The 12,344-nt window shown below is 40.1% G+C and overlaps 1 protein-coding gene across 3 annotated transcripts in view; it reads left to right on the top strand.

Annotated features, from left to right (window-relative positions):
• Positions 1-4,415, top strand: part of rgs3a (regulator of G protein signaling 3a) — a 126,636-nt gene extending 122,221 nt beyond the window's left edge. For all 3 annotated transcript variants that reach the window (XM_063890376.1, XM_063890378.1, XM_063890377.1), the window contains 3 exons: positions 781-842; positions 1,974-2,140; positions 2,290-4,415. In XM_063890376.1, the coding sequence (XP_063746446.1) occupies positions 781-842; positions 1,974-2,140; positions 2,290-2,490 (430 nt within the window). In that variant the 3' untranslated portion in view covers positions 2,491-4,415. The remainder of the gene's footprint in view (positions 1-780; positions 843-1,973; positions 2,141-2,289) is intronic.
• The last annotated feature ends 7,929 nt before the right edge of the window (positions 4,416-12,344 follow it).

The raw sequence follows: 12,344 nt of genomic DNA, 5'->3' as shown, positions 1-12,344 counted from the left end.
ACAAAGGCGCGTTTGAAGAAGGGATAGCTAATTGTCTGTCGTGGCATTGGGTTTTTCATTAGGTAGAACATGTGAAAAAATGTGTATTCTATTAGATATTGTATTAAAATGTCTTTTATATTATTAAGCTGGCAGTGCACTTTGACAAGCAGCTTCTTCAACATATGAAGCAACATTTGTTTTTAATTGTTTGTTGAAGACATAACAGTAAAATAAACATCATGGCAAATTTCTTTAATTCATTTCCAACAAAGATGTCTACTGGAATTCAAATATATAACAAAAAAGTATCCAAAATGTAAAACAGATAACATATCAAACTTGTTACAGCTTACATTGAGGCCTCAGATGCGTATTACAGATGATCACTGTAAAGAGGCATGCTTTACAGCAGTCTACAGAAGTAATGAGAGGCAGCAGGGGGCAGCCAAACACTGGTGGGGGAGGAGGTCTCTAAACCTGACAACACATCCCCATTGGTTGATCTGGAGCCCCTCCTCTCCCTCCTTCCAAGTGGCATTGAGTGGGAATATATAAACCTCCCCCAACCAGGGTAGAGCAGAGAGACTCATGGCTCTCGGTGCTCTCAGCTTTCACAAAGCAGAACCGCATGAGAGGAGAAGAACAGTAGACTAGAGTGGAGGGAAACAACGGCAAGGAATTACCTGGATCGGTTTCCACTCGTCCATACAGCATAGACAAAGTTCTGCGGATGGGTCACACAATGAGAAACCTGGCTGAGATGGGCTTGTTAAAGAATCGCTCTGCTTTTATCTGCAGGCCCACCGCGGAGGAAGCACTCAAATGGGGGGACTCACTTGACAAGCTGCTCACACACAAATGTAAGTAACTTTTCTATTCCGTCTGTATGTCTTTTGATTGTCATCTTCTCCTTATTATCCTACATCTGTACTTTTGTTTTGATAAATTGGGAAACATGATGTAGTGCAAAACAGTTGTAGACAGTGGGTTCATTTAGACATACAGTGCTTGCATGAGGTGGTGGGGGGAGGATGGTGAGCACTGGGAAACATATTTGCACTGATACATGGATTACACACACACACACACACACACACACACACACACACACACACACACACACACACACACACACACACACACACACACAGTGATGCAGCAAGCGTGTGTTTGCATCAAGTTTCCCTAATCCCCCAAAAACTACTTCCATGCATTAAATAGAGAAAAAAGGAAAGACTGAAACAGGCAACCTGCGAGTGTGTTGCTATTCCCCCCCCCCCCACACACAGTTTATCTTCCCCACTGTTGAATCCCAATTCTCCTGAAAAGCTGACAGAAAGCCAGCCCTACATCTGTTCCTCATTGGGCTCTGTTGGCCTCTTTATTCTCCCCCTTCTTATTTCCTCTCTCCTACCTCTTACCTCACTCCTGCTTACCAGAGTGAGGTAAGAGATGACAGCCTTCACTGGCTCTGCTTATCAGCGTGGCGTGGGTGATTCATGGGAACGGAAAGGTGCAGACGGGAAAAGTGGGTGGACACGACTTCCTGCTATTCTTTCTCCTGGATGCCTTCTTCCTCAAATCATTCACTGGACTGAAACTTAAAATGCCCAGCGTGCCAGAATTAGCCCTTTCCTCCTTACACTTAAAAGTGTAAAAAACCCTAAAGTGTCATAGTTAGTCATTTTCCTCTCACACTGAAACAGTACTCCCTTTGTTCATTCCCAGCATGAGTAAAGGGGATTGCAAAGATGTCATGCTGCAGAGTGGGTGATGTCACCTCAAAGATGTAAAGACTTGAATGTATCCCGCAGTGTTGTTAGGGTTTTTTTATGTCTCACTTTATTCCAACCACATGATTCAAGAGGCCGCCACGGCGCTATTTTGGTCTCTGAAACTCCAAGGAGCGCTTGGGCTGCGAGGTTGCCATGGCGCTCGAGTCAACTCTCCTCTTGTTTATTCTCCACCTCCTCCTCTCTGCTTTCTCTCAGATGGCCTGGCAGCGTTCAGAGCTTTCCTGCGCACAGAGTTCAGCGAAGAGAATCTGGAATTCTGGCTAGCATGTGAGGAATACAAGAAAGTTAAGTCGCAGTCCAAGATGGCCTCCAAAGCCAAGAAAATCTTTGCAGAATACATCGCTATCCAGTCTTGTAAAGAGGTGAGTAAGAGTTCACACAGTTTTAAATAAGGGGGAAAATGGCATCAAAACAGCTTCCTGCAAAAAATAAAACATGCATTGTCCCTTCTTCAAAACATCATTGTAATTGTGCACTTCTCTAACTTGTTTTGATCTTTTTCTCCCTGCAGGTAAATCTGGATTCTTACACCAGAGATCACACTAAGGACAACCTGCAGAATGTGACACGCTCCTGCTTTGACCTGGCGCAGCGGCGGATATATGGGCTGATGGAGAAGGACTCATACCCCCGATTCCTGCGCTCAGAACTCTACGTGGACTTAATCAACCAAAAAAAGGCTAGCTCCACTCCGACTTCATCTTCTTCATAAGAGCCCTGAAAAGATCTATGGAGAAGAGAATCAACATGTAGAGAGAAGAGAAGGGTCAGACTTGAAAAAAGAGGGGGCGGGAAGGATGTGAGGGTCTTTGTTTGCCTTTTTTTACTTTTTGGTTGTGTATGTCATCCTGTCCACTATGATTTTGTTTTGTTTTCATGATGTGAGAGGACGTGGCAAAGCTATGGCACTGCAAAGGAATGTAGTTTACACAGTTACCAGGTGGATGGATGAATGAATGGACAGATGAATGGATGGATGGTTGTGTAAAAGTACAGACGCCCACAGACGAGGGCTAGAGCAGGAGCTAGTGTCTGATCACTGTTTCTCTTTTTTGTGGTGTCAGTCTTTTGGTTGTGTTTCTACGTTTCTTTCCCCAGTTGTACTGGAGAAAAAGAGGGGTTGCTCAGAAAACCCTGCAGACATGAAGACAGTCCGGTACTGTTTTGTCAATTTTACCGTAATTTCCTTTTAAAACTCCCACTTTAAATCCCCTCCTTTCCTCCACCATGTTCTCTGTGAAGCCACTTCAAAGCTGTCGGTACGACACAAAGTCCTTTCTCTTCATGTTTTTTTCCCATTCAAACTGTATTAAAGAGGGGTAACAAAAACAGGATGTCTGAATGAAAGCTAGCATTATGGCTATTTCACGCGCATCTCTGTTGTACACCTACACCTCCTTTAAAGCTTCTGCAAACAGCTTTCACCTTAGTCAGTGCAACCCCAGACTGGAAAGCAGGGACAAAGATGGAGACAGAGACGGGCAAAGAACACAGACATATAAATAAAGGATGGACTGGAGCTGTGATGAAACGCAGATACGTGTCACTCTCACATTAAAAGACATTTAAAGTCGCATTCAAAGCCAGTAGCGGAAGAGAAAGACGACTTGCTTCCTGTCTCCAAAGACTGTTTACAACAAGGAACGAAAACTGAAGAAGAAAATGTTCCGAACAGCCAAACGACATTTCCTTTACCATTGTAGCTCATTCTGGACTAATCGAGGAAGCTTTTCTCAGGACATTGCCATGACAGGTTCCAGCTTGGTTTATCTTCTGTTTTTCTACACACTCAGTGTTTTTATATGCTTTAGCGTTCAAACCTGCACTCCCAATTTCTCCTGAGCAATACGCAAGACGTTGCTCGTTTCTTGTTGGAGGAAAAAAAAAAGGCGTCATGTTGTACAAAGGTTTGCCTATTTATTTAGATTAACTTGCTGGATGCTTTTACAGACACCCTCACCTCCTCTAAAGCACTCAGCTAAAAAGCTCTCACTTTCCTCTTAACCATTAAACAGGTCCAATGCCTGAACTTTAAGTGCAATATTGTTTTTTTATTTTATTGTTATGTTTGGTTTGTTCTTTTATTTGTATAGTTTTGAATTGTTATGGGAAAGATGAATGGCTTGAGCTCTGTATTAACTTTATTTGTTAAGAGAGAAAAAAACATAGAGCTATAAGGTTGACTTACAACTTAAACTTTCAAGAACCATAAGTAGTTTAATGAACTTTAAGCAAGTGATTCTAACTATGTGTTAACCCCTGGCAGCAGGCAGCTGGGGGCTGTTATGGTTGTAAATATAATTCTTTAAGAAAACTATGTGATAACACATTAAAAACAAACAAAAACATTAAACCCATAGGTCTCTGCTGGTGAACATGGGACCCAGCTGTAACTATGTAAATATGAGAGACTCAAAACTATAAGATGACATGTATTGTTTAAAAAAAGAAACCAAGAGCAGGTACAATCTGCTCTGTTCCCTGGTCATACACTGCTTGTAAGGAGTTTTCTGAAATGCATTTTATCATTTTCACTGTTTACAATTCAAAATGCATCTCCTATGATAGCAAGAGAAACAGTAGAGTACATTTGGTGTCAATGCTAATGATAAATAAACCAACCGACTGATGAAGTGAGATGTGTTGTCTGATTTGTCTCGGAATGTATATTTGCCAGTGTGTATTGATCACAGACATGCCCATAAGCTTGCATGCACTGATAAAATGTAACACACTGTTGTATGAATTCGCTTAAAGTAATAGTTTTACATTTTGGAAACGCACGTGTTCCCTTACATGCAGAGAGGAGCAGATCAGTATTAAACTTCTCAAGTGACTTTCGCCAAGGAAACAAAAACACGTATTTTACAAAATGTCCATTAACAACATTAATTAATTCCTCTTAATAATGATAACATCCTCACAAAATGGAAACACTGAAAGCTAATTGGACATCTACAACAAGCTGTCTGTTTCTTGGTTTGCATGTGAATTTTTCGTAGTCATGCACATCGAATACAGTGCTTGAATAATGTGGCTAATTTGAAGACTTTTTCAAACCTATCCAACTGTGAATGCTTTTGTTTCCATCCCCTTTATTCATAATAATGTCATTGTGTTCCTAGAAGTACGATAATATTACCATAACCAAAAGATAGTAGGACGTCAGAAAGCATTGACCTAAGCCAAGGCCAGTTGCCCAATCTCAAAACGTTTACGAAGGTGAAGAAAAATAATAATCTGAACGGGTTCCTCCTTCTCCCATGCTAGGCTCTTTCAAGTTTCATGAAAATCAGGACACGTTCCGCATCGAAAACCTAACCTCATTGGTTGGGGCAATGATGGCCAGAACTATGAAGTTGTTAACAGGATTCTCTTTAATAAATCCCACATGAACATACGAATGGAAAATTGTTTTCCATATTTTGGCAACAATCCAAAATGTTTGGTGATGGAGTGGAGTCGTATCGAGCTGAAACATCACGACTCGTCCTGATCCAGGCTGTGTTGTTTTTCTGAAAGAAGAGCCAGTGAGTGTGACACAGGGTCGAGTGTTGAGGGGCTATTGGGCTGGGATGAGAGGAAACAGTGTGTGTGTGTGTGTGTGTGTGTGTGTGTGTGTGTGTGTGTGTGTGTGTGTGTGTGTGTGTGTGTGTGTGTGTGTGTGTGTGTGTGTGTGTGTGTGTGTGTGTGTGTGTGTTTGTCTGTGTTTGGGTGGGTTGATCAGTCTGAAGTAGTGTTGGAAACAGAAGTAACAGAGCCTAATCCTCTTTACCAGCTGCCATCTGTTTTGACAGACACAGCGTCTTTTCCCAAAAGGAGCTGTAATCAACCTTACTATCGCCTCTCTCATCCTGTTTCCTCTTCGTCTCGCTCCCTGTCGACTCTTTCTTTTCAGAACCCTCGCTTGTATTTTTGTATCCACGCTCATCTTTTATGCCATACAATGGAGGTCCCGCACTGGAACTGGGTTCCTTTACCAAATCCTTTTGTTTAAGTTTCCTTCCTCTCTGTCATCTGTGTAAACCATATTACAGTGCCTGTCATTGTTTTCAAATTCAGCCGTCACATGAAACCCCAATACACGCCAGTTAGCATTTCCTCTCTTGTGTCCTGCTCTACCAAATATGGCCGTTGATGTTTCCTCCACAGTTTCTGTCTCTTATCTTACTTTCATGCAAGTTAAAACGGATATGGAGTGACCCTTTTTTATTATCTTTACAGCAGTTTTTCAATGTTATGCAACATTATAAAGATACCCTAGTCTTGTATTCAGGGCTGCAGGGAAATAAGCTTCCCGTCCCTTTTTCTTTATTGCTTTGTCAATTCAGCTGCCCCCACAGTACACATGCTGAGTAGTTTGAAATATAAAGAAGCGTTGTTGTATTTCTGCCATATAAAGATTACTTAACACAGTCATTGCTACTGACTCAAACTGTCGAGAAATAGTTCAATATTGTAAAAACAAAACATATTTCTTGCCAGGAGTTAATCGAGAAAATCAACGACCAACCAATTACTTATTTGACCGTTCAGCCAGATGTGATTAGCTTAGCTTAGCAAGACTGGAAGCATAGTGAAACACAGCCAAGCAAAGTAATTCTGTAGTTGCAGTCCACAACAAAATGTATGAATTAATCATCTCAAATATTAACTGTTGATAAGGGAGACAAAGCAGGCTAGTGGCTTTCCCCTGCTCCACTCTTTATGCTAATCTAAGCTAGTCACCTGCTAGTTTGAGCTTCATTTTAGCTTGCAGACATCAGCATTGTATTGATTTGCCTATATTTTTTCAGCAAAAGGTGATTTTCATCAAAATGTTGAACACTTCCTTGTTTCTGTCAGATATAAGCTCTGAAGTTTTTTTTTCTCAATTCTGTATGACCAGATATCCACAATATGAGCATTTTCTCATGCACTTTATGCAATGTATCGTTGTCTTTGTGGAGAGAGAGTTATTTAAACATTCATTAAAAGTTATTTGTACACATCAATTTTTCACAACATTTATACCTCTAGCAGATGACCAAAATACATGAGTATATTAGAAACAGTTTATCTATTTACATCAGTTTTAGCACCATGAATACAGAAAACCCATGACATGCTGTACTGTACATGTCAAGCTGAATGGAGTGTGACTCTCCTTCTAGTCTCTCCCCCTATTTGTGCTTCAGTCAAGGGGCTTAAGTCTTGATTAATCCTTAATTCTTAGGTCAGCCTATCCTTTCAGCTCATGGCAGGTTTACAAAGTAAACATCACGTCTCTCCAGCTGCCCTCAGTGGACACCTCAACCTTGTTCAATGTTGTGGAAATGTGTTTGTTGTCTGCTCAACTTTACAGTAGTAATGCAAGTCTCTTTTTTTGACACGTAGTTTCATCCACACAGTTTAGCACAACATGTGATTGCCTATTAAAATTAAATCAGATTAGGATCATTTCTTGTTTTTTTATGGGTTTTTATTATTTCTACATTCAACACATTTTCTGACCTGTTACACAAGGTGACGTCATTACCAACGTCAAAATATGTTTATTTTCTTGCAGCCTTGTGTAACCGAAACCATCTGTCGATTCACAGATACTTACAAATTGGCAGATTCTGGCACAAGAGGGAAACACACTCTCGGTGATAAGAGCCAAGGGGGCCCTAACTGTGCTGAGCTCACATTTTATTACTGGACATTTGCACATGGCACGCTACCTGCCTCATGCACAGCCAAGTCCTTGCGCAGTTCTTGTCTAAGCGGATGTCGTTATTCCTGCTGGTCGACAGGGACTTCAAAAACAGCAACAGATGGAGGAAGGGACAGTGGAAGGAAACAGAATATAATTGTCTTATCCCAGTGGTCTAATCAGAAATAAGGTCACTTTTATATATAGATGGCCTTTATTCAAATAGACAAACTTTAAACAAATATTTCTGATGTTTTAGCTGAAATTGGACATAGACCCCCAATATGACCTATTGGGAAAAATCCTCTGATGTGAGTGTGAGAACCTTAGGACAAAACTTTTTCATTTGTTCTTGAAACACAAGCAGATTATGCCAGAGATTCAGGCTGTACTCACAGGAAACAGCTGTGGACCTCGGAATAAGACACCCAGTACGCACACAAAATAACAGACTGCGACTTTGTATGTGATTAGCGCAACTTGAGAAAACCAAGAGATATCAAAGAAGGGACGATTTTGAGAAGTATTCTGTTTTGCAGAGAGTAAGATTGATACTCTTTTCTGTCCATTAATAATGAATTTACAACTAGCAGCTAGTTAGCTTAGCTTAGCATTACATCATGAATCAGCGGGAATGAGCTAGCTGGATCCGTCTGAAGGAAAACAAATTCATCATGCACTTTACCTCTTTAGAAGATATACGCAAATACTTTGTCATGTGCGCAACCATCTCTTGGCCTTTGCACAACTTCGCAGAGATGACAAGACTAAAGGCACTAACTTCCAAGAAACTCTCTATTTATAACCTCCCATAAAACAAAATAGTTGTGGTGTGTGTTGTTGAATCTAGGTGCAGGTAGGAATATTTTGATGCTTGTTGTTTCCATGTTTCCAGTCTTTTAAAAGCCCCAGTGCATTTTGTACTGCTGTGACTGAAGCAAGAGAGCTGTATTCACATTCAGAAGAAAGCAATTACGGTGTCAAGGATTGTCAGATTGTTCCCTCCTGGAGCCAAGCTGTTCCTGTGCTTAACTGCTGGTTCTGTTAAACTCCTCAGATAATATCTCCAAACCATCAATTACATTACACAGTTATTTTCTGGTACAAGAGTGTCACCTTAAAACAATATGTTGTCTCATTCTCTCCACCCAAGTAATTTTAAGATGTCATTTGGTCACTGCTGTTGCTCCTGAAGCTCAAGGACACCATTTCCTTCCCAGGAGAAGCTTTAGAGGTGAAACCTCTCCAGATGGTCCGCCATAATGAAACAGCATTCAATCAACACTGTGCATCAATTTATTTTGAGCTGTAGTTACTAAACTGCAAAATGAAAGTACACTTCTGCAAGGTCAACAAGAACTTGAAAGCCGTTTCATGAAACTGAAGCATCAGGTAAGAGATTTTTCATGTATACAATTCATGCCGTGTGTCCACTTTAAGCAATCTTATGTGTGATGGAAATTTACACTTTCACATCTAATTTCATTTCACAAGGTTCATTGACACTTCAGGCAGAGACTTGATAATTGGAGATATTGCCTTTATACATTGTCCAAAAGAGTATAAGTTTTCACATGTAAACCTGTCCTTTATTTTTAAAATGTTATGTCATAATGCTACGCCATTGTGCAAAACCTTTAAATATTTTTCAAAAATTAATCTTCTGAATCATGCCTCTAAAGCAAGATGCAGTCTTCCATTGTGCCCCAGATCGGAGTACTGTTAGTTTTGTCTCCTTGAGCTGTTTTGACAAGGACCCTGCTGGATATTGTATCAGAGAGAGAAAAGGCAGGCGGATTCTTCCACAACAAAACACTTAAAATGATGAATGGTCTAAGTACAGTAAGCTTAAATCATGCCCTTTACTAATAGGATTGTAATCAACCAAAAACCCTCCAACCTCATCAGATTACTCAACTGGAAAAGAAAATCGTTCACGATTGATTGTGTTGTTGCCTAAACCAGCTTCTTTGGTAGAAGTAATGCATAATCATGTCAGTTTGTGGCTATTATTGTCTCCTTACTTTAATTTTTAAATTATTATTTAATAATGAATGGCTGTGGAATTTTCCTTTAAACCACTCTATCTAAAGTGATAAAAAAAAAGGATAACTGGAAAGGTTTTTTTATTTATTATGTTTTTGGGATTAGCCCTTATTGAAGATGACAGTGTTGAAAGAGGGAGACAGTGGGGATGCAATGCGTTCAAACCTGGGTCTTCCGCTGAAGAACTGTATCCCAATACATGGGGCCTCTAGCTCTACCAGGTGAGCTATACGGCGTCCCAGAATCAAATGTTTGATATCATCCTAACATATTTTATATGGTGACATAAAATTAGTCATACTCTGTGTTTTTCCTCATTGCTCATCAAAGCTTCTTCAGTGCTTCTTCATCTAGAACTCTGAACAAAAAATACAAACAAGTACTAATGACTTGCCATGAAATCCAAAGTATACAGCCATGTTTTCCAGAGGATGAAACCTACTTAATTTCTGTGATCCATTGAGGTTGTATCTTGTGTCAACACTGGGTCAAAATGTCATGTGGTCCAATGCTTTGGTTCATCAGCTTGGATTTTCTTTTACAATGAGCATTACAGCCTCAGAGAGTGACTAGCATGGCTTAAGACTCTTAAGTCTTGTACTCTACTGGAGTGAGACCTTATATAACAGATTTACACATCAGAATAATGCACAAACCTTATGTTATTCAGTTAACCAAATCCAAATCAATGTTTTTCTATTTCCATCCAAGCCTATATGTGATTTCTATTATGTCTTGGCAATGTCTTTCTGTATGTGACGTGTCCCAGATTTTTCTGTGTGGCTTCCAGTTTGGCAGAGACACGCGTGAGCGCTTCCGGTCATGCTTTGTAAATCCTCCTCCTTAGTTAATGAGCAAACCGTCGTTAGCGAGTGTGTGTGTCGTCAAAAACAGGGAAGTAAACGGAAATGACTCAAGCTCATGATGTCACCACTGTGTATCCAATCCAATACCTGTTGACTCATGGCTTCGAATCATGTGTTGGATTTCAGGAATTCTAAAGTAGCCAGTATCGAGGCAGGAAGAAAGTGATTCCCGCAGGAAGCGCCGTTCAGTTGCTAACCACACAGTTTTGCTTGCAGTTTTACAAACCCAATCCACAGGATACATGTTTTGCTGTCTTGATTTTATCTGGCTATACAAAGCATTTACTATTCTTGAGACATGAAATCATTCAAATACATTTAAACTGTGCAGAAAATGTTTAAAGGGACCATTTTCCTTTTATGGGGAATGTATTTCTTGAGAAGCATAATCAATCAAAATCAAGGAATGTGTGTGAAAAGATTACGCTCTCACATATCATTTCATGTCATCTTGGAGCTGAGTGTTGTATTTTGTGCATATCTTTGAGCCCTGAAGCAAAGAAAAATGAGAAATCTGTAATTTTGTTCTCAGCAAGCTCATTTAATGCATGAGTGAAACTGGAAACAACACCTTAGTCAGCCAGCCATCGTAAATTCCCATTTTCTTTACATTTTCACACAGGCCATTAAAACTGTCAAAAACACTTTTGCAACTCAGGCTTTTAAAACCGTTCCTGGAGGAGTTTCTGAAAGTAAAACAGAGGCTAATGCTTGTGCCAGAAAACAGATTAAGGGATGTGTAGTAAATCTGATGTGACACTGATGTCTTGCAGCTCCAGCTCTGTAATCACAGGATGTGGAAACAAGACTTCATGCATGGAAAACCCAAGACAAGAAAGGAAAAACTGTAAAAGTATTGACACCCTTCATCCATCTCTCTTTTCTCTGTTTTTTTTTTTTTTGTCTGATCGCCGGATACACAGCACATCTGGAACTCTTGAAGTGATGGATAAACAGAGAGACCCTCATGACTCCAGAGCAAAAAAATTGAAGGAGATGGAAGATAAAAACTTGTTTTGTTAACACCAATCCAGCAGTGGTGTGATGAAACATTCGCCACCTCTGATCCCATTTACTGCAGTAGTACCATTTGACCCAGCTTTCTTTGCCATTGTACAACATGGCCGGTGCCAGTACACCTCTTAACTTTGCCACATTAGGTCAAACTACTCATCTATCCTCTGTTGCCATGTGGCCCTGGATTATCTTAAGGCCATGGCATACGGAGAGGCTGAGAAAGAATAAGGGGAGGCTCGAAGCACAAGGATTTTGGTGGTCTAAATAGAAGCTGTAAGACATGGAAATACTGGACATGATTTTTAAGTCATTTTTCAGCTCGAGTGTATTTAGCTGCTGCTTTACTTCATCATCAAACATGGAGTGGAAAGTGCTGGAAACTTAAACAGTTTTTGCCCTGACTTGTGTGGCTTGCAAAAGTCAATAAACTGTTCTTGTAAAATGAGAGAGCTGCCCTTAAAAGGAGCACATATTGTAGATTGTAGATTTATCTGACACTACTGAAGCAACTCAGATCAGGTGATCATCAGCTGACCTGCCTGAAAAGACAAAGCTTGCTCTGGTGAGTTCAGTTTAAACACCTGTTTTGTATTTGCATCGAGGCTACTTCATTACAAGATGAAAACATATCACATAACATTTCAACCTGCACAAGTCATTTCCTTTTAATCTCATTGATTCTATTACTCACATTCATGACGCACCATGGATGTGTACCTTTTTATTACTACTTGGGTCCTATATTTTGAGCATTCACAGAGGTACTCATCAAGTTAAATGACTTTAATGGACGTACTGGGACATTTGAATAGAGCAGATACATCATTATTGTTATAAGAGCCGTCTGACGACTGCTCTCCACCACCTTTAAAAAAATATCTGTTATAACTCTCTGTAGGTAAGTCATATCAGTGACCCCTTTCATATTACACAGTCATTTGGTCTAGTGCTATCATAAAC

This window comes from Eleginops maclovinus, chromosome 8 (assembly GCF_036324505.1).
Source record: "Eleginops maclovinus isolate JMC-PN-2008 ecotype Puerto Natales chromosome 8, JC_Emac_rtc_rv5, whole genome shotgun sequence".
In the NCBI taxonomy this organism is placed as follows: Eukaryota; Metazoa; Chordata; class Actinopteri; order Perciformes; family Eleginopidae; genus Eleginops; species Eleginops maclovinus.
The sequence above is the reverse complement of the archived record's forward strand: the minus strand, read 5'-3'. Positions and strand labels throughout refer to the sequence as shown.